Source organism: Pygocentrus nattereri, chromosome 2, assembly GCF_015220715.1.
Source record: "Pygocentrus nattereri isolate fPygNat1 chromosome 2, fPygNat1.pri, whole genome shotgun sequence".
Classification (NCBI taxonomy): Eukaryota; Metazoa; Chordata; class Actinopteri; order Characiformes; family Serrasalmidae; genus Pygocentrus; species Pygocentrus nattereri.
Window position 1 is genome coordinate 23827905 of NC_051212.1, and position 27214 is coordinate 23855118.

Here is a 27214-nt window from a genome sequence, read left to right on the forward strand (position 1 = left end):
AGCCTAGAGACAGATGCAGAAGCACGTGTAGTTGTGCGTGTGCCGTGGCATGGGGAGCGAGAGCATAATACCGACTCAGTGACGAGACTGAGAGCGAGATAGATGCACAACACCGAGACAAAAATCGGTTACATGCTGGAAACATTTCAAAACCAGTTCTGATATGTCGACGATAAGAAAAAGCGAGTGTTGATGGGTGTGAGCATTTAGGAGCGGGGAGCTGTGTTCGTTTTTGAGGAGGTAAGGCTAAAGCTAACGTTTACTAGGCTGAGAGGTCTGTCCGTTGTGATGTAACGCTGAGGTTTCAGTCTAACGTCGTGTTAACGCTTTTGAAAAGCTTATGGCCAGTTAGCTGCAGTAAAGCTACGGGTTTGTAGTATAACCGTAGTTAAAGGTCTGCTAAAGGGCTATGCACGTAGGACATGTAGCACAGACAGTTTCCATTCTGGACAGAGCTTTGGGTCGGGTCCTGTGGCGGGGCTCGGGTGGCTGCTGTTGGTTTGCAGGTTTACGCCTTAAATGAATATCAGTGCAGAGTGCATGTCGTTTCATGAATGCAGGTGATGCTTAAAGCTTACACAGTGAACCAAAATGCTGTTAAATGATTAAGAAGAGTCACATTAGCTTAATTTCCTACCCTCGCAAGTACGTTGACATTGGCACTGACTTAGATTGCATTTAGGGTTTACTGGCTACAGGAGTGGCCTATTCCACAACATGGCCCTATGAGAGCTCTTCTACAAGCCCAATGTACATAGAAAACAAGTGGGACAAACAGTGTATAACAGGCTTAGATCATGTTTATTAGCTCAAGAACGTATTTGTGTCTTTCTTTCTATGTTTGCTGATTAATTGGTTGAATAATGAATCTGATGAGCATTGATATTCTATGGTTTTGTCACTGCATATTCAGTAACTAGTGCATGGGCCATCCTAGATTATATTCAGGTGAATGCACATAGAAGGGAGCACATGGCAAAATTAGTGTTGATTTAACACCTATAGTGTTAATTTAAGTCCACTTAACCCAAACAAACATTTCAAAGTGTTAATTCACGATTATGTGGTTTGGCTTTGGCTGTGAGTCATTATACCTGCAACACATACATGGTGATCAGCACTCAAACTCATCTATGCAATAATATTTAATATTGGACTGCTAACAGCGTGCCTGTTTGGGCATAATGTAGCTATACTGGACAAGGAGGACCACCTGTGAATCACGTGAGAGTGTATATGGATGGACGTTTCTAGGTGGGGGCAGCCTGCCAGAGCCATGTTTTATAAACACAGGCCGAACAGAGAAAAGTAGGGAAATGTCTCATGAGTTTAGTATGTACAAGAGGGAAGTATTGTAAAATTGATTTGATTCAGAGAGAATGTGCCTCATTTGGCATCACACCATGATTTACCACAGTGACATGGTCAGACACCAGACAGGTTACTACATGTCTTGTGATGATGTGATGAAGGATTAAATTTGTAATAAAGGCCAAATGTAGACACACTAAATACTGAAACACTGGAAATTCAATTTAGTTCTGGAGACGTTTGGGTAATTTTCTGTTAAACATGTGTCCATATAAACTGATTCTGCTGAGTTTCATTGAATGGAAATGTGTGACGTAAGTACATTATGTTCATACTAGGTTTATTTATTTATTTATTTATTTGTGCATGTTAAATTTGTTTGTTTTGTCTGATAGAGAGATAGGCCTATAACTAGGCAGACTCCAAGTGGGTGTATGCCATTTAGTAACCCAATTCACAGCTGTTTGAACAGGTTAATCCAGGATCTTAATTAATAGTTCTGAGAAATTAAAGCTAACTGTCTTAAATGTGCCGTACACGGTGATATACATTTGTGTGCAGTTCTCCCATGTGGACGCTGAGCTGTCCTACTTCTGCAGCTGTCATATGGCTGTTGCAAAGTTGAGCAATGAGTTGGGGAGCCGATTTAGACATGTTGCCAAGTTATCTTCTTACCATTGACCCCATTCCAGTTCAGGTTTGTGGCCCTGAGTAGTGCAGATATTACACGGGCCACAGAGGGCTGAGCAGAGGTCAGTGGAATAGCGAAGGACATAAAGGAACTACACTGTATGTCCAAAACTATCCAGACACCCCTTTTATTTAGTGAATTCAGTTACTTTTATGTGCACCCACTGTTGTTACAGATGTTCAGTTAGTACACCCATATCGTCTCCACAGAAAAGCATTGCTAATAGAATGGGCCAAGCGGATTCACATGAAGCTAAACTTACCACGCCTGATGCCAAGCATCAGCTAGAGGGGTAGAAAGCTCCCTGGCATTTGGCTGTCAAGCAGTGGAATTGCTATGGTGTGATGGAGCTCCATCCAGTACCTGTTGGAGTTGGAGTGATATTTGTGACCCGGAGATAATCACCCAACACCAGTGTCTGACCTCACTAAAGCTCTCATGGCTGAATGCAGTCAAATCTTGTCTTGTTGAGAGAGGTGAATGAATCACCAGGCTTTAGAGTTACAGTAGTATAAAAGTTCTGCTGTAGGCAATTAAACGAGACCCTCTAAAAGGGCAAAATGAACACGCTTGGAGATGAGTCAGATCATTATGGAGATTAATCATTGGGGACCATTATCGCACATTTTTTTGCTGTTGAGAGGAGTTGCAAAAGGCTGTCATTTTCTTCAGTGGGTCCCGGCTGTGTCATACTGATAATTGATTTGATTCATTGTTTAGTAAGAAACTGCCTTCTGCAGTAGAGAACCTGTGTAAAGTGCCTTACCTGAAAACAAGTGGAAGAAACAAAAAATTGTTCTGTTAAAAAACATATTATAAATGCTTCAATTTGTGATCTCAGGTATTATTTAGTGTTCTGCAATGCTTGATTGATATAAAATATCTGCAAAACAAGAACAGAAAGCACTGGAATAGGTTGGTTTGGATGTAGAATAGAAGTTTGGTTGTAGAATGTTTGAGTTGTTGCACCCAAAGAAAAGAACCAACGTATTTATGCATATGCCAGTTCTATGCTGCTGCAAGTCTAAACCTTTTCAATGAGAGTCCTTGGAATTCACATGGAAACTGATTATAATGTGAGATCTCAGTGATGATCCCATTAGTAATCACTCTGATCAGTGAGTTGCCCCAGATCTATTACTCTTATCTTCTCCACTTCACTCAGTTTTTCATTCAAAAAGTAAACCAATGTGGTGCCAGGTTTACTGAAATAGGAATATGCTTTTAAGCATTCTATTAATGTGCACGTGAAATAGACATGGTGCAATGATGCTGCACTCCTTAACGGGGAATTCCTCTGTTTTTTCAAAACAATTCCATAATTCCATCATTGCAACGTGTGGCATGCCCCCCGGGTCCCGACGATGACGGCCGAGAGAGCCGGCAGAAAGGCGGGGCCCGAGCACTCGGCGGCAGGGGAGGACGCTGGGGAGAGAGCTGCTGAGTGCTCGGGCCCCGCCTTTCTGCCGGCTCTCTCGGGGCCTGGGGGGGCGTGCGCATGCCACACACTGTAAGCAAAGTCATTGAGAATGGTGTGATGCATAATGTTTGTCCATAGTAGAAAAAGTTAGAGAACCAGATATCTTTACAGAGGTAGTGATGGGGACCAGGGGTTACAACACAAATGTAGACATTTTATTTGTTTTACAAAAGCACCAGTAAACCTACATGTGTCTTCTTTTATATTGTGGTTCTTATCACCACCCCGTGAACAATTCTGACTTTGTAAGTTTTTCAAGAGCAAAGCATTTCACACCAAACCACTCTGCACAACTTTGTTTATATCTTAACCATTTAATTATGTAGGAATATTGAAAAATGTATGGTGTTACCATCTAATGAGGTCTGTGTTTCTTAGCACTTGGTAGACACATTGCCATTTTATAAAGACTTGAGATCACATATGTGTTCTCGCATAACGCCAAACTTGAGTCCAGACCAGAGGAAAGTCTGAGCTTCATCAGTATCAGAGCCCTGCGTGTCCTGCATGGTCTTTACTTGCCATTAAGTTAGGTTTGTATAAAGTTAAGATGAATCAGACTAAAGTATTTATTTTAATGCTGCAATAAGCAAAAGTAGTAGGTCTGTTCTTTGTAGTAATCCACAGGCACATGCCTTATCTAACCCTTTCTAATTTATGTGGTCTGTGTAATTGCCACATTGTGATTAGGAAAAATATGCCCTACGCTGAAAATAATAAGAGCCTTACTTCGTTGTTTCAAGCCCCCACACACTTCCGGGCCAGGGCTATTTAGAAAAAAAAAATAGTAAAGCCAGCAGGCGCTATTTATGCCCACAGAGTGGAGAGCACTGAATGGAGTCCACAACAGCAATCGCCTCAGGACACACTGCATCTAAAATAAAACAGTGTCACGACTAAAGAGCCATCTAGTGTACACTGCAAATTACTGCAGGAGAAACTGAATCTGAGATGCGTGTGTGTGTGTGTGTGTGTGTGTGTGTGCATGCATCATTCACACTCTTTGCATTGCCTGATTTAAGAAGCACCAGGCAGCTAATAGCCCCATAAAGGCTTAAAAGAAAATGTTTTCAACATTGCTGCATCATAACTGGAGTTGTCACCACTGTTATTCAGAGTGATTTGGTGTGAAATGGTTTATTGTAGAGAAACGTACTGGCTTGGATTTATTCACAGCAGTTCAGTTCAATTCTAACATATTTGTGCTTTTTACAACAGAAGTCACAAAGCAGCTTCAAAGAAATATGAGTCCAAGCCCCAAGTGTGCAGGCCAAGTGTAAAAGTGGCAAAGAAAGAACAAGAAGAAAAAACCTTGAGAGACACCAAAACTCATTGGATTGAAGTATTTATGTTAACCAGCATTGCAGTGGTGGTGATGGGAACCAGGAGTTGCACCATATCCAAAATATGTCATTTTGGATATGGTGCAACTCCTGGTTCCCATCACCACCACTGCTATATATATATATATATATATATATATATATATATATATATATATATATATATATATATATATATATATATATATATATATATATATATATATATATATATATATATATATATATATGGGACTGTTCTGATATGGTACAACATGCATATTTAGGCCATTGAACCTTTACAATATTTAGTTTTTTAAGGACATGTGTCCTTTACCACAAGTGGTTCCTCCATGAATTACATCTTCGTGGGTCTTTTATGCAGAAATTTGAGAAATCGGTGGAATTTCCCTTGTTCAGGGTTGTTCCCCCTCTATTTCAGAAACAGATCATTAGTTTCTCGTCCATTTGCGAAGATGTTTCACATTTACACCTGAACGATGAGAAAAGCTGCCTGAAGTGCAGGTAGCGGTTATGACCTACCCGCTCGCGCGCGTCCATTGGTCGCTCTCTGTGTCCAGTCAGAGTCGGGCTGAGCGTAACGGAATCTACGCCGAGGCCACGTGCGCGTTGTGTTTACAGAGCGATGCGGAGGCAGCGCGAGCGGGCAGCGGACGCAGGAGGCGCGGAGAGGTCGAGGAGCAGAGCGGAGCAGGGCTGGGTGAGGGTGTCTCATCTGTCTGCTTAAACCTGGAAACGCTGACCGTCCGCTCCGCAGCGTGTTAGGGGGTACATGTAGCATCAGGGCTAACTTGCAGGACGAACCGCTTTACTAATCTCACTTATCAACGCGCCCTGCTTATGTCATTCTTTCGCTGTCCGGTGTTGACAGATTAGGACCAGTTCTCCTTTTGGCCACTGGTTCGTCTTAGTTTTTCTTCCTCATGTTTTAGCTGGTTCTTCTAACGCGACTGCAGACATCGCCTTATAAAAGAGTCTAACTATAATAGTACAATGAGAAGCTGTGAGGCTTTGTAGTGCAGTGTAATACCTCCACACAGTCATCTGTGATCTGGTAACCTCCGAGTGTTTCTGCAGTGCTGTGTCATCTCTACAACACTCTTTAAAAAGATGGCTCTTTAAGGGCTCGTAAGTAATGGGAATGGTTCTCTTTACAACAATGTGTTTTTATAGAACCATTTCATTTTCCAGAAGTTGTATATAGTTGTATATATATGTTGTTGTATATAGTTGTATATATATGTTGTATATAGTTCAGTTACTTACTGTCTGTTTCAGCTGTAAGCTTTTCACATCTCTGCTGTTTTTGATGCTAAAGATAGTGTTTTCTGTAAAAACAGGCTGAGTTTGCACTTGCCCACTCCATGTCCTCCTCCTCCTTCTCCTCCTCCTCAAGCGTCTCATGGGCTGTAGGCTCTTTGGGTCTGTGTCGTTAACTGTACGCGTGTGCGCTGCATGCTGCTGAAGACCTCATGCGTGTTTCTCTCACAGCATCAGCATCACGACATCGTGGTTCAGAGCAGGTAGCGTGTGTTTTCTCGAGGACAATGGCTTTGCTAGCTTACTGCACGTCTGTGAATGTTTTTGTGGCCTCATAGCCAGGTTTGCTCCACTGATTAATTTGTTATTGTTTCTAGAGGGAAAAAAAGCTTGGATGCGTCGTGAATTTTGGAGTAGATGCAATAGTTTCTCTCTCTCTCTCTCGCTCTCGCTCTCGCTCTCACTCGCGCTCTCTCTCTCTCGCTCTCTCTCTCTCTGTCTCTGTCTCTGTCTACCTGTGTGCTTATTGTGTGTTGTTAAAGGGCATTTATCATAGAGCTATTTAGAAATTGTTGATGTTAGTATTTTATAGTGGTTTTCACTAGTATTTTTATTTATTGTTTTTTATACAGTATTTCAAGAGCACACATACTGCATTTTCACATTTTACATAACCACTGTGCCTTTAAAACTAATGTATGTGAACGACTCCTATTCTGATTGGCTGCTTGTTTTGCTCCTCAATTAAAAAGCAGTCCAGGCTGAAACATTTCTTATAACTTCATCTTAAATGGGCGGAGCTAAACTACTGTAAGCTGAATGGGTGGATGTCTGTAAATGTGATGTCCATTACATAACATAAACACTACATTCAAAACAGGCTACATTTGCAGCTTAAATTCCATATGTGTAAAAATTATATGAAAAAAAAGCTTATATGATCATTTGTGTGTCTGTCATATGCACCTTTTAATTGTGGATCAGCAGCATCTATGAGTTATTCTCATCTCTATGATTACTGGTTTTTAAGGGTTTAGACTATTTATGGAGCCCTACCACAGGAGTATATGAGTCATATTAGAGGACTATTGAAAAGTTTCACTTTCAAAGAGTATAGCATCATAATCACTTTGTACTGTAACAGTGTAATGAACTTATGTAACATTAGTTTGTTAGAGTGCTGCCCTGTAACATTAATGCAGTGTGCAACATAGCATTACTGTGCCTGTGTACCTAATGCATAACATATGATTGCAGCAGTGGTTTGGTTCTGACAGAGTGACTGTATGTTTCTGGCTTTGGATGCGTTCTACAAATCTGTTTGTCTGTTTTTTGAGGCTGCAGTACCTGTTGGACTCTAGAGCGTAGAGCGTTTTTTTTTTTTCTTTTGGGGGGGGGGGGTCTTCACTTGCAATAAAGTACTTGCTTTTATACTCCATGGTTGTGTATGGTGTGTGAACTGGTACAGACTGGAGGTTGGAAGTGTACATGAGTGCATAAGAGTACACCCACACATGCATTCAGAGCAGCCCTGCTCCGGCCAAGAGGAGCCGAGCACACGCGCCAGGCTGCCGTGCTACCAAACAGCTCTCCCCGCCAGACATCTGTCAACTCTGAACCACAAGGGCTTGATAGAAAGAGCTTATCATATCAGTACTGGCCATTCAGAAATCTATTAAATCGAGTTATAACATACAGTAAACCCCCCCCCCCTTACTTTTACCAACCACACCCTAAGTTTCACTAGTTGCAGTTGTCAAATAAATATTCTGGCAAAAGATGAAATTAGCACGGCTTTTCCCTTGTTTAGTTGATGAGTCAAGATGTGTTTGGTGTCTGAAGTTTGCTTCTTTAAATTTGCGCTGGAACTAAGAGGCTAATGTAGCAAACAAATAAAAGAAGTTTAAACTCTGCTAGTTTGGCGTTGTGCAAACTACATGCTTACTGCTTCAAAGAACACAGAGTTATTAAGAAATCTCAAACATGTTTATATAGCTGACACTGTGTCGATCAAAACAGACAGACAAAGGTGAAGCTTCAATAGGGTGAGTAGCTATGCAAAGTACTTTTGTAACCACATATGAAAGTCTATTTGAGATTGCTTAACAACCCAACACAATTTGAAACAAATATGTGATGATTTAGACAGTTTGCACAATGCTTATCTACTACTTGTTAGCTATATCAGCTTCATGGCTCCAGTACAAAACTAAAGAAACCAAGGAAGCAAACATGCCTTGACTGAGCTGCTATGTTTGAAGCAAAGAGTACATTATGTGGATTTTTCCCCCAAGCTATTCCTTTAAGGCTCCCTTACTTACTAGCATGCTTGGCTGCAACAATAAAAGAAAACAATGTCTCTCATGGTTAGGAGGTCGATGAAGTTGCTGTTGCGTTTATGTGGTGGCTGAACATTCTCTCCATGAACATCTTCTTCTTGAAATAAATAGCATAGTTTGATTTAGATGCACTGACACTTTTCTGGTTTGAAATGTACCTTTGCAGACAACTTTTTCTTCAGAGTACACTGGTGAATTTTCACTGAGTCTGCAGCACTGATTCCTTAGAACCTTAGAAGTCTAGCATTATAGCTGTCATCTTGGTCTAGTATCTAAATGTAATAACATTAGGACATAGGTAATTATGTAGTTAATTATGTAATTAAGTTTTTAATTATTTGATTTACATTTGATATGGGCAGGTTTGAATCCACTTATTAAGGACTTTAGGTATTTATGACCTAATTAGTACCCATTAATCAATTAATTTGATTTATTTATACTACCCTCTATAATGGTAGTTGTATTGTTAAGCATTACTAAAATAATAGTAAGATATGAGTGAGAAATTATTCATTTAAAATATGTTTCTGTTATTAGTGGCAATAACTAGTGTCTGAGTGTTAAAGTAGAGGACAAACACTGATGCACCTCTGGCCGCTTTTAGATTCTATTTGAATTACTGGAGAGACGCACGTCTACAGTGATGGAACGGAGCACTGCGCTATTCATATATCTGTCCTTACCTGGATATGCAATAGAATCTTCTCCAGAAATGGTTGCCTTTAAAGCTAAGTAAATCAACCCTAAACTAAGCAACGTCAGTAACGGCACTGGATCACGAACACGTCACCAATGATCCAAGAGCGACAATGAGAGAAAAGAAGAGAGGCTTGTGGCACTCAATTTAGCTCCTCCCATGGAGCTTAAAAGATTAAGCATCTCACTAAGTGTTATTTAGAGATAGCTGAATGCGTAGGTGAGGGACCTGGGCCACTTTGGGACCACTCAGAAATAACCTGTCTAGCAGGGGCAATGGACCACACTAGGAGAGTGCAGATATAGCCTAAGCATTAAAGGGCTAGAGACAGGTTTCAGGACATCTGTGGTCAGTAATTGAACCCTTTTTACTGTAAAGGTTGAAATGTTGAAGGGACAGTTTCTGTTGGACAGTCCTGAAATAAAAGATGGCATACACACGCGCGCACACACACATACATATAACACTGCTGTTGTTAATTTACAGAAATAGAATGTTAATATCTTAATTTGCAAGAATCAGACATTTTAAACCAGATATATAAATAATTTGCATGTATCTTTACTCAGCATCCATTATTTGAGGCACAAGCAATACAGCCAAAGAAGGAGCCACATCATCTGCTTTATCTTTCAGTTTAGTCATTGTATCTCAATCAAGCCCCCAGAGTACTCTGAGTATTTCTTATTATTACCTGTAATCCTTTTCTGTGTTCTGTAGCACTCTGTAGCCTACCTTCTCATAATTAACCTCAGAAAAAAGAGCTCTTGAAATGTGAAAATGGTTAAAGCTTCTGTAGATGGAAGCCACAGAAGTGGAGAATGAGAGAGATGTGAGGTGAATGGGGTTATAAAGTCTCAGTAATAGAGCTGCACATGTAACCAAGGAGACCAGGAAAAACCTAAAGTGTGAAATGACGGTGTTCAAACATGTGTTTGCATGTGCTGTTTTTTTTTTTTTTTCTTCTTCTTCTTTTTCTTATCATTTGAAAAGATAAAACCTTCTGTCATTAGATGCAGGGGTTAGTTAGTCCCTGTGGCTGTCCATCAAACAAAATCGGACAGAGCTGACCACCGCTGTTAGTGAAAAAGCAGGTGGACTTCATGGGGAAGGCCTTGTAAAGACCAATAATAGACAATGAGGGGGTTGCAAAAACAGGTAAAACCTCCAGCCTGTGCAATTTTAAATTGACATGCACCTTCTCTTTTCTTCTCTCTCTTTGCACGTGGCTTCTGGAACAAGGAATAGAGCACCACAGCGAGAAGGAGGAGAGGAATGGACAGATCCTGAAGACGGAGAGCTTGGGGTTTCAGACGCTGTTTTCTCACTCGGTCTATTTCTCACGCTCTGTTCGCATCCATCTGGCTGCATGATTGCAGCCAAGACTGTTTCATAAGCAAGAGGCTTGCCTGCATGTTTTTCTGACTCCATTAATTGTGGAGATAACGATTTATTTACCTTTTGCGCAAAGAATATTGTAGAGCTTTGGAGGCTGTGAGCTCTTTACTTACTTGAACTTGAGCCTAAAATGGACTTGTGTGTTAAGACAACATTTTTGAATCCACACAACGAAACCCACCCATGAAGCTTCATCACAACAAAATGTTTTCCCTCTGCAGTTCGTGCAGTCCAACTTAGTGAAGATTAGTTCAACTGCTTATTTTCATAAGGCATAGGTGAGTTTATCACTTAGGCAACCTGTTATACTGATCGTATTATGAATGATGACAACTCTGACTCCGCCCCCAGCAATGACACTCGGGGGGGGGCAGGTGGGGCGGAGGACGAAGAGGAGGCGGGGCCACGGAACGGCTCACCGACCATGAGTAGCACCTCACCCTCATCCAATCGAGCTGATGGCAGGACGGGATCGTCACCAGGAGCCGACTCGGGGCCCACAGGTTCATCAGGGGACAACCGGGGGCCAAATTCAGACGACATGGACGCTATGTCCAGCGGCAATGACTCTGGAGAGAGGGAGAGCGAAGGAGGGCTGGAAAGAGAGAACAGCTCCAGAGGACGACAGTCCATGAGGAGTTACCAAAGCTCCTCAAATGGCAAAGATTCTGGCATGATGCTGGAGACCACAGAGAGCAACAAAAGGTGAGAAACATTTTGTAAAGTCACAGAGTTACCTGTCTACATTCCACTTAATTTATTGCTTGGCAAACATTTGGGGACACCTAGTTTTATCGAAATGTTTCTTAAATGAATTATCATGTTTTCTTTTTTGAGTTACAGTAACTAAGCATATAAAAAAATTGCAAAATTGAAGAAACAGCTGACAAAAGTACTCATCAGTGCTCAAATCTTTCAGCTGTTTAAACCTCCTTTGGAGCAAAAGAGTTTCAGAATGTGCTTTTAACAATAGCTTGAAAAAAAAAAAAGAAAACTGTGAAATCACTGTTTACGCAAAACTTCCTTTTCATGCAAAGGAAGGCACTTTGATGAACGTGAAGTGAAGTGAAAAATGTACCAATACTGCTAGCATATGTTATTAATAGTGTTAATAGTAGCTGTTTATGTTAACAACCCTTTACAGGTATTTTGAAAATAAAAAAAATGTAAACAAGTGTCCCCAAACATTTGACCAGCACCGTAGCATTGACACTTATGAGGTGGGTCGGTAAAAAAAAAGGAGACGGATAGAAATGGAAGAGAAAAGGTCATTCAGGTCAACTATTAACTGATATCTTTGACTGTAATTAAATCGAAAAAAAAAAAGGCCATGAAGACAGGTTAGAAGAAAAGACATGATTACTGATACACTCACCGTAACCTTTACTAACCATAACCTTTTCTCTCTGTGTTCTTTTCTTGCCTGCCTCTGTCTCTTTCCTCTCTCTCTCTTTCTCAGCTCAAACTCGCAGAGCCCCTCTCCTCCGAGCAGCTCTCTGGCCTACAGCCTGCTGAGTGCTAGCTCAGAGCAGGACCACCCCTCCACCAGCGGCTGCAGCAGTGACCAGTCGGCACGCGTACAGACGCAGAAGGAGCTAATGCGGGCTTTGAAGGAGCTAAAGATCCGCTTGCCCGCTGAGAGGAAGACCAAGGGACGATCCAGCACCCTCAATGCCCTCAAATACGCCCTCAGCTGCGTCAAACAAGTCAGAGGTGAGCGACGTCTGTGTGGCTATGTTGATGTTACAAACCTCATTGTTCAGTTCAGATTTTTAGCTCCAATCCGATTTTTATTGCCTTCTCGGTTCATATTTTGTGTTTGTAAGTTCCTCACACACTGAACATTCGGCTGTAGAAGGAAAGATTGTGCACATTTTATCAGTACATTCGCCGCTGTTGACATACTGTTCACCCCGGTCGATGGCTACAGTGCTTTGAGCATGTGCAGTGAAGTGTGATCTAAAAATAAATGCTGATGTCTAAGCAGTCAGATCAGAATTCAATAATTCCAGCTCAATGTTCATCATAATTTTGTGGGGGCGGGAGTAGAACTCTTAAGAGTAACATCATCAAAATATAGCCTGTGTTTCCACAAAAGAGAGAAGTGGCCATTTTTAGGGTCAGATGGCGTTGGAAGGTTTACTACAGAATATTTGTCTCTATGTAATGAAGACAGCATCTAATAAATCAGGATGTTAGCCAACCTACCCAAGTAAGGATTACGGATGAACAGTGCAAAAATATTGGAATTATATCAGTTTCTGCTGATAATTGCTTAAAAAACATCAGCATTTAAATAATCAGCATTATTTAGCAGATATTTCAAACCAATATTTGATGATGTATTTGTTGCTCTCTGGCAGAGCAGAATGTTTAGGTCAGGGGTCGTTAACCCAAATGTTTAGAAGGGCCAATTTGTCCTTTCAACAGAAATCAAACCACCTTGGGTGCCACAACATTTTATGGCCATTTTACCATCTTGGATGTAAATATGTTTTAGTATGTGCTAATGTACTAGTACAGGCTAAAAGTATAACATTAATGAATATGCAGACTTTGCTCTGATTTAAGTTTTAACACAAAGCTGTTTTTTTCACATCTCTGACAGGAAACTAAAGTGGAACAGTTTCTTGTAAAAAGTCTCTCAGTGTTTTATCTTTTACGACGCTACAGTTAGCTGCTCATTCAGCAGCTTCTCTTTCTAATTTTCCCATTCAACCTTAAATGAATGTAGCCGCTGCACCTTTTAAGGTGTAACGGGACGATTCAAACAAGAAGCTGGTGAACGAGAATCTGACTTTAGCTTTATGACTTTTTAGTGTTTCACAGTTTTTCGTTGCAGATTAAATGTATCAGGAAACCAACTAGGAAAGATTGTTTTCTGTGTTTCAGGTTTAAAAGTTGGTGAATTAGCAGCTGTAGCCTACATTAACTTCAGTATTTAAGAAAATGTATTGTTAAAACTGCGTTAGAATCATCAGCAGAGCTTTATTTTACTGCGGCAGGGAATTCTTTTATTTTTGCCTATAACTGTAATTCCGCAACAAGGCAGTTAAAAAGCCACATGCTGCTCCGGAGCCGCATGTTGCCGACGCCTGGCTTAAGTGATAATGGGCTACTGTGCTAAAATGCCTGCATTTTATTCAGTGCATTTGTAACCCTACAGAAAGCAGAAGGTGTCACAATTTCTATATTTTTTAAATAGAAATTTATCGGCATTGAAATGAGTGTACATGAAAAATATCAGTTACTGGATATCTGCATCAGCCCACAGTTTCCATATTGGTGCTTCCCTAGTGAAAAATCTAAAACAAATACATGTTCTCTCCAGCCAATCAGGAGTATTATCACCAGTGGAATGTTGAAGAGTGCCATGGCTGCAGTCTGGATCTCTCCACCTTTACCATCGAAGAGCTTGATAACATCACCTCTGAATACACGCTGAAAAACACAGTATGTGCACACTCACATGTATGCACTCACACTCACGTGTTCCCACAATGATTTCTTTCTCTTAATGCTCTGTTTTCCTCATTTCTCCTTTTGGTCTTAATGTCCCTCTCTCTGTCAATTATACATCTCATTCATGTTTTTCATTCTTTCTCTCTCTGAGAGCTTTCTCTCTCTGTCAGTGACCACATAGGAAAATACTCTTTTCTCCTTCCATTTTCTTTTCTCTGCTTTCCACGTGGACCTGAAATTCTACCAACAAGCAGAGGCAGTTAGACTGTCGTTTCACTTACGCAGAGGGCTTATCTCCATAAGATACTTATGCACATTTCCTCTGTCTTTAACATTGCCTTACAGAACCTCTTGTCTCCATTCAGAGATGTTGTTTTTGTCACCTTTTACTCTGCCCCAGAGTAGTTGGGATGTGTGCCTGTCCAGGTTAAGCATAGCATTCAGCATGTGGGACTGAAGCTCTCTGGATGTTGCTGTGTTTTCTATCACTATATTAAAGAAGTGTGATGCTGCCTTTGCTGTAGGATGCACTGTGATAGTTTCTAAGTGAGCATGCAGGCACATTCAGAGTGTTATTCAGATCAAGGAGTTTTTGTTAGATCATGAGCTGAGAAATCATGTTATTAAGAAAAAGTTTCAAAGGCAGAAATAGCTGCTTTTATGCTTCAGTAAATGTTACGCGTTTCTCCAGCTCCACTTTCTGACCTTTCCCCTTTTTCCTTCCCGCTTAGCATTTTTTCTCTGTTTTTCTCCGCCGTTCTTCTATCTGTCTAGGCTTTTCCTTGGCTAAAGTGAGACATCCATAAATAACTGCAGTCTTTATTACTGTTTTATTTACTGGCCTTTTCAATACTTGTGTCTGGCTATGAAGATATTGTACGGGTCATGTATATGTTTAGATTTGTGCAATAGAATATTTCAAGTGGTGAAGTCTGAGCCCTAAGTGGGCTGGCTGTCCAACAGCTTGTTGGTTCTCTTCACCCTATGAGATATTATTTCTCCTCCTTCCCCCTTTTCTCTCCTTCTGTTGAGTTTTATGACACACTTGAGACTGTTTTTACACATTAGTTATTAACTGTAAATACTTCCTCACATACATAAAATAGCTGCAAACACTCTGATGTAATGAATAATGTTAAAATAATATTCCAGTGTTTTTTAATCTAATCTCCATCTGTCACATCTGTGCTATATGGTCATCCATTACCATGGATTATAATTATGATGTGTTTCCCTGTATTTAGAAAACATAGAAAAGAACAGAAAACCTACAAATCCACTCAAAAATCCACTGTAGAAGCCAGTGGTACATATGAAAAGATTGAATCTTTATTTTTCTCTCTGTCTGTCCCTCCTCTAGGACACATTCTCCATGGCCGTGTCATTCTTGTCAGGAAAAGTGGTGTATATCTCCCCGCAGGGTTCATCTTTATTACGCAGTAAACCAGAAAAGCTACAGGGGACACTGTTTTCAGAACTGCTTGCTCCTCAGGACGTCAGCACTTTCTACAGCAGCACTGCCCCCTGTAGACTACCGTCATGGGCTTCCTGCATTGGCTCTGGTGTGTGTGTGTTTGTGTGTTTTGCCTGTGTTAGTCACAGTTAGTCAAGTTAAGCACTCATTCTATTTAATTACAAAGAATGCTGGTGATTGGCTCTGGCTCAACAGTATATAAACCATAAACGTAGTACATAATGGTTTGTCAGCTTTTTTTATTAATGCTAATGGTGTCATTACTGTCCTTTCCATATAGTTTCTAATCACAATAACCTGAAAAATTACTCAACCAGCCTCCTTCAAAATGACTTGTATCTAACCATAATGAATGCAATAGTTAGAATGCGCAAATGTAACTAAACTATTCTGAATACATGTAAATATAATTAGAACTGGAACAGAATCAAAGTAATCAATGACTCACATCATATTGTTCTTCCTTGCATGTAGCCTCTCCTCCAGTGGACTGTACACAGGAGAAGTCCATGTTCTGTAGGATCAGTGGAGACAGCTCCTCCAGTGGTGATATGAGGTATTACCCATTCAGACTGACCCCCTATCTGCTCACACTGCGCGACTCGGACATGGCAGATCCACAGCCCTGCTGCCTGCTCATTGCCGAGAGAGTGCATTCAGGATATGAAGGTAACACTCATGCACACATACAAACATACACATATTTAAGTTAAGTGGTTCATTTCATGTTGGTTCATTTGTTTTTGTACTTATATTTTTTATGTTTTCTCATTTCTCCAACACACCCCACCCCTACTTTCTCTCTTCTCTCTCGCTCTCTCAGCTCCTCGTATTCCTCCAGATAAGAGGATCTTCACTACCAGCCATACTCCCAGCTGTCTGTTTCAAGAGGTGGATGAGCGGGCAGTGCCGTTGCTGGGTTATCTGCCCCAGGATTTGGTGGGCACTCCAGTCCTACTCTATCTCCACCCTGAGGACCGACCCATGATGGTGGCCATCCACAAGAAGAGTGAGCCAGCCTCTCTCTCTGTCTCTCTTTCTTTGTCTCTGCATCTTTTGTGTACAGCTCATTGCATTAATCAGCATGAATATTCTATGAATATTTTACTTACACCTAACATTTGAATATTTGTTTTATACTTCAATATTAAACAAAAATAACCCTGGTATTACTTTGAATTAGGCTAATTATGATTAGCCTACTGCCTGCTAATTACTGACACATACAGAACATAAAACATCAGCTGCTCAAATTAGCAGCATTTTAAAACAAGTCACAAGTGAAAAATGTTGAGCCTAGTGGTGTGCCTTTCACAGGAAGCGACAGAAAATAGACTCAAAACTGCACACATACCCGTGTAAAAAGGCTACACAGGAGCACAGTGTGTTTGTCTCACAACATTTCTATTTACAAATATAAAGGTTGTATCAAGTGAAAATTTAAAACACACACTTTCAACAGAGTAGTTTCTTAGAAGCTATGAGTAATAAATAAACAATAAATATAAGGAGCTGTGTCACAATGGACCACCGAGGGAAATGGAGAAGCTGTAAGGCCAAAAAATTTGTAACTGTAATGTAGTCCTTTTCTCCTCCTCCTCTCTCTCTCTCTCTCTCTCTCTCTCTCTCTCTCTCTCTCTCTCTCTCTCTCTCTCTTTCTGTCTGTGCAGTTCTGCAGTTTGCAGGTCAGCCATTTGACCATTCTCCGTTGCGGATGTGCGCCCGCAGTGGAGAGTATCTGACAATAGACACATCTTGGTCGTCCTTCGTCAACCCGTGGAGCAGAAAGGTGTCTTTCATTGTCGGACGCCACAAAGTCAGAACGTAAGGATGCACAGTCTCATCCATACATGCCTATAACCATCTGTGACACCTTTACCACCCAAACACATGTGCACCCACTCCTCCACCTCCACAACACCTTGATTTACCACACACACACACACACACAGCATGTGCATGTTCACTCACAGGCATGTGCATATTCATGCTACAAGCACACACATACACATTATCTCTCAAAAACCACATGTAAATATATACTTAAAAACACATGCACGATCATGTCCACCTGCTTATACAAGCACGTTGAGTCGAAGGGTTTCCCCGACTCTTCCACCTCTTCCACTGTAATATGACTCCTTATGATACCCTCAGACTCATTTTCCTCATATTCTGTGCTTATATTATGCAGTGACTCACAGCATGTCGTCCATATCCTTACGCCTTTAGACACTCACATTTACTGTAAATACACACGACTCACTCTGTATTTACTTGGATCTTTCACACACAGTTTCCACAGTTGTCTGTTTTTTCATTGGTTCACCCATGCTATATGACAGACACTCACCCCATCCCAACCCCTGCCTCACCTTTTCCTGTTCATGTCCAATAGGTGGCGACATCATTATAAACCCTCAGTGCGTCTTCCAGAATGAAAACTTGAAAGCCAAATACAAAATCTTACACTGTATTCTACCATATTGCTGAATGCACTTCTGTTAGTGGTGTACTATTTTGAAATATGATTTTGTATAGTAGTATTCTGTTTTAGATGCAGCCTTTAACAATGTTATTATGTACCTTAAATGATTTCCAGGTTGTTAGAAATACGTTTGAGAGAAATGTCAGTCTTTCTCTGCACATGTAGGTAGATCCTGAAGAGAAGTTGCTCTGTCCAGAATTTTACAGAATTTCTCCAAAAACTCCAATGATTTTTGCGTAACTCAGTCCTTAAGATGTAAACAAAGTCATTCAGAGAATTTTGATGTGCAACAATGTATTATAGAGAAACTTGATTCAGATTTCTACAAAGTGCCGGTGATGGAAGCAAGAGTTATAATGTCTACAGTGCATATATAGTCAATTGAAGCTAAACATGTAAATGTGAGTTTTTTTTGTAATGTTGATGATGGTAAAATTGTCTTTTCAACTATTTTGTCTTTTCAAAATGGTGTCTCAGGTATCAGGCAACATATTTGTAACCATTTCTTGTAATAACTTTATAGCTGTTAGAAAAATTAAATGTTACAGACATCTGGTTCCCATCACCACCACTATGAACAACTTTTTAGCTACGTTAGCCATACTTTCAGATACATAGCTTCAGATATCATGCACATCTGTTGCTATTGTTTAATATTAGTTAATAAAGTATTTACTTAAGAACATGTATTAATTTAACTTTAATTATTTAAAATTAGAGATTTTTAACAGTTAAACTTGGTTGTACCATTGTATTATGAATATTTATTTTAATGAACATATTTGCTTACAAAGTTATAAATGTACAATTTTAAGGTCATTTTATTTTTGTAACTTTGAGACCAATTCTGAGACAAATACGAAGAATGTTATACATGTTTTCATACATGTATATTTCATACATCATTTTCTTCTTCCTCCACTCTTCCAGTTCTCCTCTGAATGAGGATGTGTTCGCTTTGCCACGGACTCTGGAGGAGCGGACTATGGCTCCAGACATCGTTCAGCTGAGTGAACAGATCCACCGGTTGCTGGTGCAGCCTGTACACAGTGGCAGCTCTCAGGGCTACAGCAGTCTGGCCAGCAATGGCTCACACGAACTCCAGCCCAGCGCAGCCTCATCATCCGAGAGCAACGGAACTGCCCTGGAGGACCCCGCTCAGCTCCACAAACCGGTCAGCACTCGCACACACTCAGTCCGCCTACACAAAATACATCTTTATAATGTATAGCGTGGAGGAACTAATGGAGTGGGGATCTAACGCTAGTACAATCTGTTCATTCAGATGGGTCATTCTGTTACAAACGTGTAGGTTACAAACTTGGTCAGGCTTTTCAACTGACAGAAAACTATTCAATAAAAATCTGAGTAATTTCTCTCCGTTTTGTGAGCAGATGACCTTCCAGCAGATCTGTAAGGACGTTCACATGGTAAAGACGAGTGGCCAACAAGTGTTTATTGAATCCCGCAACCGTCCTCCTCCAAGAAAACACGCTGCCACTGGTACGCGCACATACATATTCATCCATGGTTGGGTTCTGAGAAGACGTCTGGAGAATATTTATATTTATGTTCACTGAATGTATTGTCTTTCTCTCTACTTTGAAACAACTAGGTTCCTTGCGGGCAATAGCGAGTTCTGGTCCAGGTGTGGCTCCACCCTCAAAGGAGACAGTTCCCTCCCAGCTTGTGAGAAAGGACCCACCCTCCACATACTCATACCAGCAAATCAACTGTTTGGATAGCATCATACGGTAAGTGTGCACATTACTGTGTAATCAATGGGTATCTTTGACCTTACAGTGATTCAGTTTGATAACAGTTCTTTAGTACATGATTCAGTGCATTTTACAATAATTTGATTATATTTTTGAATAATATATAATTATTTTTCAACACACACAGAATACATACACCAAGATCTGTCATGTCTATGTAATAAAAATTGCCACAGTCACTTTTAATGCAAAATAGGGTTTGCGGTTGTGCAAAACTGTCCCAAGAATTTGTTTGCATGTTAAAATACCCTGACCATTATGTTTTGTCCAAGATATGAGTGCATAATAGGGAATATTATTTGCATCCTTTTTAACATTCTAACACCATCTGAAGATCATTGCCTGTTAATGTATTTTTATACCTCTACAATAGTGCATACCTGGTGCAGTCACACTGCTGAAATATATAAGGCTACACATTGAGAGACAAACTGTCAAGGGCTGTCAGTCTCAGTAAGCCATGACTGATTCCAGCAAGTGCATCTCTGACCAGCAGCACCTGTCTCTTTTCTTCTTTCAACTTGTCTCTCATTTTTAGTTCCATTAGCTATAGCTGTCACGTAGTTTACTCCAGTGCTCTGATGTTGCTGTTGTGCATATGCAGTAATGACTGTCCATGTGACTGTAGGTATCTGGAGAGCTGTAATGTCCCAAACACGATGAAGAGGAAGTGTGGCTCCTCCTCCTGCACTGCCTCCTCTACGTCTGATGATGACAAGCAGCAGGATGTGCCCGGCAACACTAAAGGTACAGACCACATTTTAGGTTGGAGGGCTGTGAGGCAGTGTGGCTCTAATGGGAATTCAGTGCGTGTAAACAGTGAAAATGTTATTATTTATATTATTGTGTCTAAATGCTTGTATGTATGTACTTTAGTTTCATCCGTCGCTCTGGTTGGTGAAAACACACCTCTTCCAGCCCTGACATTACACAGTAAGGCAGAGAGTGTAGCATCAGTCACTTCTCAGTGCAGTTTCAGCAGCACCATCGTCCACGTGGGAGACAAGAAACCTCCTGAGTCAGGTGAGTATCCTAGTATTTTGTATGTCAGTGTTTTATTTATTTGCATCAAATTTTCTGTCTTGATTACTTTGAAATATTGGTTGACGCCATTAGTATATTAAAAGATAAATATTTGCCCTTTAGTGTGTGTGTGTGTGTGTGTGCGTGTGTGTGTGTGTGTGTGTGTGTGTGTGTGTGTGTGTGTGTGTATATATGTATATATATATATATATATATATATATATATATATATATATATATATATATTGTGTGTGTGTGTGTGTGTATGTATGTATGTATGTATGTATGTATGTGTGTACACTAGAAATATATTTTTTATAACCATGACTATTTTTATTATTAGACTAAATTTCTGTCTCCTTGTCACAGACATTGTAATGGAAGAAGCTCCTACAACTCCTGTTCCTGCTCCACCTGTTCCTCAGTCCCCTGCCCCTCCCACCATTGCAGCTGCCCCATCTCTGCCTCCTCCCCCAACTCCACCCAGTCCTGCACTTACAACTGAAAGGGAAGGGGGCAGGAGAGGAGGAAGGTTGGGACTGACTAAGGAAGTGCTTTCTGCTCACACTCAGCAAGAGGAACAGAATTTCATGTGTCGTTTTAGGGATCTGAGTCAGCTCCGAGTGTTCGACCCAGCTTCAGCACTCAGACAGCACACTACCACACCACTCAATAGAGGTAATGTTATAAACGTGCTAACAGAGGTGGTATCAGTTACTGTTACATAGATTATGAAACATTGCTTACACTGAATTTTTTCCCATTGTTAGGGAATCATATATATTGGTACATTATGGTACAAGTTTAGTTGATTTTCTAAGTGAAAATAAAACAAAATGTAGCCAGTGCAAAAAATTTTGGCATGTTTGATGTTTTTTTTTTTTTTTTTTCTTAGTCTCTGGGAATCAAACTCTGCAAATAAATAGAACATTTGCACTAAAATATTGTTTTCTGTAGAGGGTGTGTTAAGGCATTTTCACTTCAGAGTCAACAGAACATATAATTTGACCAGGGGTGTTCAAACTTTTGCATACAACTGTACATATTCAAGATAGGACTGAATTGCTGCAGCTTACAGACTGTTTATCTTGCGCTCTCTCCCTGTTTTATCTCAGGTGTGCGTTGCTCGCGTGATTACCCTGCAGTAGGCAGCAGTAGTCGAAGGCGTGGTAGAGGTGGCAAGAGACTGAAACATCAAGAGACTTCAGAACAGGGCAGTTCTTTAGGCTGTGCAGGCCCAGGCAGAGGCCTCTCCACTGGAGCTCCTGCACAAGATGGAGCCCCTAACCCCTCTTTTCCCCTGGGGCCTCCTACCACCTCCTCTTCCTGGCCTCCTTCAGTTGGATCACAGAACAGTCTCCCATCTGTGCCCTACCCACCGGGCATGTTACCCCTTTACCCTCTTTATCCACCCCTTTCTCAGCATGTTGCAGACCCTTCAATGCAGCCTGGCCTTCACTTCCCCCTTCAGAATCCTCAGATGGCACCTCCCATAGTCCCCCCAATGATGGCGTTGGTACTGCCAAACTACATGTTTCCACAAATGGGCACTTCCATAGCACAGCCTGGTCCTGCAGCCATGCCGCAGCCTTTCTACAACCCAAACCTGGCTTTTCCCTATCCAGCAGCCAGCACTGCTCCTCAAGTAGTCCCTCAAACAGCCACCTCAGCCCAACCAAACCCATCACGCTGTAGCACGCCCCAGTCCTGCAGCCAAAGAGAAGGAGGGGCTGAAAGAGAGGGGGCTGAGTCTCCCCTTTTCCAATCCAGATGCTCCTCCCCACTCAATTTGCTCCAGCTGGAGGAATCACCCACCAACCGGCTGGAGGCAGTGTCAGCACTAGCCTCTGGGCAACAAGCCACACCTCCTGTTGGAGGACAGGGGGGTGGGGCTGGGGCACAACCTTCAACAAATCAGAGAAGTCCAGCAGGGGACTCCAAAGAAAATGAAAATGTAAGAAAAATCAAACACCTGTTTGGGCCTAAAACTGAAACGATAACTTAAGCATTGTGTTTTTAAATTAGAACTTGCAGAAGGCAAAGCACTGGCCTTTTAGAGTACAAGTGTAGTTCAACAGCATGAGCCTCATAATTACCTGCTATAAACATCATGACTGTAGTAAACAATTTAACCTTACAGAAGTCTACAGTTATTACTGTCAATTTGCTTTAGTATTTAAATATAATTACATAACTATATAGTTATCCAAATTATGCAGTGAATTACATGGTTATGCAATGAATTCAACCAACAAACCATGAAAAGCAGAAGTTACTGGAATTCTCCTCATTGATCTCCAGTCATGTGTCAGCATTTGTTTTTAATTGCCTCTGGTTAACTGTATACAAACTCCTCAGGGAGAAGCCAATGAGTCGAACCAGGATGCCATGTCCACCTCCAGTGACCTGCTGGACCTGCTGCTGCAGGAGGATGCTCGCTCAGGCACCGGCTCAGCTGCCTCGGGGTCCGGCTCCTCAGGCACGGGGTCCTCAGGCTCCGGCTCAGGGTCATCTGGATCTGGCTCCAATGGCTGCAGCTCCTCAGGAAGTGGAACCAGTGAGTCCTACACACGTGCCTGTTTGAAAATGAAAATGAGATCTTGTCACTGCAAAGAATTTAAAGTGCACACATTTATATTGTTTATTAAGTCTAATGTAACTTTTTGCCTTGCAAATTATTACAGGCATGGTTAGTAGTTGTTCCACTTTTTTATTAAAGTCTTTCCAGTACTTACAGTATGATTTTCCAGAGCCTAAGCTGAATAACTAACACAAGAACAAATGTTTCTCTTGGGTCTCTTGAAGGAAGCAGTCAAAGCAGCCACACCAGCAAGTACTTCGGCAGCATAGACTCATCAGAGAATGACCACTCTCGAAAGCAGACAGCAGGGGGCGACGGAGAGGCACAGTTCATCAAGTGTGTTCTTCAGGACCCTATTTGGCTGCTCATGGCTGACACAGATGAGAAGATTATGATGACCTATCAGTTGCCCATCAGGTAACAAACATAAATCAGCATTTAGAATGCAATACCTACACTCTGTATGATACAGAGCATCTCAGGTGTGTTAGATTAAGGAGATAGCCAAACTGTGTTGGGCCAGAATCTATGACCCTTGCTGTGAGTTGGAAAGCATGCAGTATTTAACATAAATATGTATTGATACATCATTGCAAAACTCAATGTTATTGCATGACGTAGCACTATACCGCTGCATTACAGATGGTGCAGAGATATTTAATAAGTCTGTTTTGTACGTGTCTGTTGTGACAGAGACCGAGAGACTGTTCTGCGTGAGGACCGCATCGCTTTGAGAGCCATGCAGAAGCATCAGCCTCGTTTCACTGAGGAGCAGAAGCGGGAACTTAGTCAGGTGCACCCTTGGATCCGGACAGGACGCCTGCCACGTGCCATCAACATATCCGTGAGTTCCTACAGTATAACACCTTGCTATTTATAATAAATAAAGTATCTCAATGTTTCCTTTCTGGGCTTTTACAGTACATTTGTCACAGTTTCATAATTTTGCATTTTAGAGATTTGCCAGTCAAGTTTTTTTTGCCCTGATACCATATTCAGTCCCCCAGTCCTTTAATGCTGAGGAAGTGACAATCCAATATTTGTATTTTTTTTATATAGATAGTACAGTTTTACACACAAGCCCATAAATGTTACTAAAACTAATACAATTTAGGTACAATATGTTAGGTTGCCAATTACACTAACCACAGTAAAAACACTGACATGGTAGATATTCCGCACAGTAGACATTTAAAACACTTATAACTTATGAAAACGTGTCTCACTGTGACAGCTTGTGAATAATGTCTGTGTCACTGTACTTTTTAAGAAAATGGTGTAAATAGAGCACAATGAGGTAAAATAGCCTCAGCAAAGGAATTTGATCAGATTTAAAAGAAAATTTCTTCTATTTTTCAAAATTTCTGTACAGTTCAATTGTGGAGATAACTGTTGAGTAAACAAAGTCATTTAGAGTGTTTTGATGTGAAGTTTTACAGAGAATTATAGCATTATAGAGAAACTTATGGAGAAGCAGTAGATATCACAATGCAAATATAGCTGTTTTGTTTTCCAAATCTTACATCTAAAATACATTTTCTTTCTCTCCTGTTTTGCCTTACAACCTCTTACATGTTCCCTTCCACCATGAATAGATGCCATGGGAAAAATCTTATTTCAAACCCACGGCAAAAACTATGTCTCAGGCATCAAGCAGCATTTAATGTAATACGTATCTGTAAAGTAGCCTTTAGAGGCATTAATTGGATTGCTTTGGATATCCAGTACCACTGTGAACAGTTCTGACTCAGAAAGCTTCTCTACATCTTAACGAATTAATTAGACACATTTTTTTAATTAGAGCAATACTCCTTAAAAAAACTGATACCGTCACTATAAAATACACCTAGATTGGTTTTCTAGATTGGATTGGGACATCTGTACTAAATGTATTAGTTGAAATGTACAGATACTATAATCAGGCTGCCAAATTATAATCAACATGTATTAAGTAAAGCACACCATTGGTGAGTGGTCACATGTATTGACATTTTCTTCTTTGTCTCTTTTCCTCCAGGCCTGTGTGGGCTGCAAGTCTCCTCCGCCAGTGCTGCCTGCCGCCCCTTTCGATGTGGAGATCCATGAGATGGAGCTGTGCAGTGTGCTGGAGGTGACAGAAGAGGGCGCCACTGCCAACAAACACACCCAGCCAGACACAGCCATGGAGGAGGGAGAGGCAGAGGGAGATGGAGAGGCAGGGCAGTGGGTAGAGGAAGAAGAGGAAGAGAAACAAAGCGGCGTAATGGTGACGCAGACCAGTGACCAAGAAATGATTACAGAGGAACAGGAAGTTACCTCACAAATGGAGGAGGACAAAGGCGGCAACGTGACGGACATGAGCCACTGAGGTGATGTCATGAGCCATCGATTGGTGGGAAAAAGGACTCCAAACTCATTGCTGATGATGTCAGCAGGTGTTGTTAATGGCAACAGATACTTTTGGAAATGCACACTTACAATCATGACACTGTTGTTTTTAATGGGTCGTGGCTAACAGTCTGATTGAACGTTGTACTAAAAAGAGGACTACAGCCTTAAGGGCAAGCCTACTGACCTTTGGGCCAAAGCTCTTCAAAACAAAAAGAACTACATCACTACAGTTTGTTCTGAGTGTTACCAATGACATGTTGGAGTATAGCATTATGTCGTTGTGTCATGTGCTCTTAAACTAAAGTGAAGCTTTTGTTTTCTACAAATAAAAACTCAGTATTTATTTGTATAGCTGAATGCAAATCAGTAGTGATTAAAGCCGAAAACTGACAGACAATGAATGTGAAATGAAAGGCCACTTTATTGTAAAACTGTGACATCACTGCTCCACATGCTGCCATGAGTCACTTTCTCCAAATGAATTTATGACCTTTTGGATAATTTGATTTAATAGGGAAAGTGGCGTGATCAACTTAAGACCCTTTTATAATGCTCTTTTCAGCTCCAGCCTCGAGGATCTGCAGGACTGTATATTGTAACGTAGACCTGTTCTGACCAGCCCAGTTTGGACAGATAACAGTAAAATCAGCCGACAAATAGATATATTTCATAATGTTTAGCAGGGCTGAAAATATGCAGCCTTGTGCATCTAGAGGCATTTGGGTCAGTGTCACTGCCTTCGCGGATGTTGGATCTGCAGTTTACTTGTGCATTTTGACCAAATTTATTCAAGAAAATATCCACAGGTTTCTTTTATTTTTGGAGGTTTATGAATATTTTTTATACGTCATTGGTGTTGGCTCTGTCCAACAGTTGTTTGTATTCTCCGTGCTATCTGTTTAATCCACAAGTGGGTTGCTTATAACATGTTGGCAACAGAAGCTATTTTAACTGCAGCTTCCTCAAACAAGTTCTTCAAATAGCTGGTTAGGAATGGTTAGACAAAAACTTCCACAGTCCAGTCTTATCACCAGTTCTGATGGGTTGATTGTTTTACCTCCTTTTTCCATCTCTACATTCATGCTAACAGTGACAGTTCTCAAACGCATTTGTAGCAAATGACATCCTCTGTGAAAGAGGAGGAACAAAGATGTTGCTCAGTAAAGTGGACCCTCCTAGTCTAGAGGGCCTCAAAATGGATGCTGTGGTGCCTGTCTGGTCCCCTTTTCACTGTAGTGGCTTGCTTTAGTTATACGAGCTTGGCAATCAGAGAAGAAAATGATAGGCTTGGAAAACAGCAGTTGAATCTAAGAAGATTGCTTAGGACCAGAGAGACTCTCTCTCTCACTCTCTCTAACATCTTTCTTTTCTCCTCTATGTCACTCTGTTCTGTTTGTCATGTCGTGTTCAGCATCAGTGGTCCTGAGCAGTTTGTAAGTATTTTTTTGTGAATTTATTTGTATGAAAAAAGAAAATAAAATCAAATCTTGGTCACACTTGCTGTGGTGTGTTGGTG

General features: G+C 40.9%; 1 protein-coding gene across 3 annotated transcripts; it reads left to right on the forward strand.

The window, feature by feature from the left end:
* The first annotated feature begins 28 nt into the window (after nt 1-28).
* Nucleotides 29-27197, forward strand: per1b (period circadian clock 1b). 3 transcript variants are annotated; one of them, XM_017699636.2, is made up of 19 exons: nt 29-240; nt 10367-11227; nt 11982-12235; nt 13854-13975; nt 15345-15546; nt 15933-16127; nt 16282-16467; nt 17129-17282; nt 18877-19120; nt 19341-19449; nt 19562-19700; nt 20353-20471; nt 20601-20747; nt 21117-21425; nt 21863-22701; nt 23106-23304; nt 23553-23745; nt 24022-24172; nt 25346-27197. In XM_017699636.2, the coding sequence occupies exons 2-19, from the start codon at nt 10842-10844 to the stop codon at nt 25673-25675; spliced, it is 4278 nt and encodes a 1425-aa protein (XP_017555125.1). In that variant the 5' UTR covers nt 29-240; nt 10367-10841; the 3' UTR covers nt 25676-27197. The 3 variants fall into 3 exon arrangements, with proteins under 3 accessions (XP_017555125.1, XP_037403456.1, XP_037403449.1); XM_037547559.1 differs by lacking the exon at nt 29-240 and adding an exon at nt 5424-5525; XM_037547552.1 differs by lacking the exon at nt 29-240 and adding an exon at nt 6216-6348.
* Nucleotides 27198-27214: the final 17 nt, after the last annotated feature.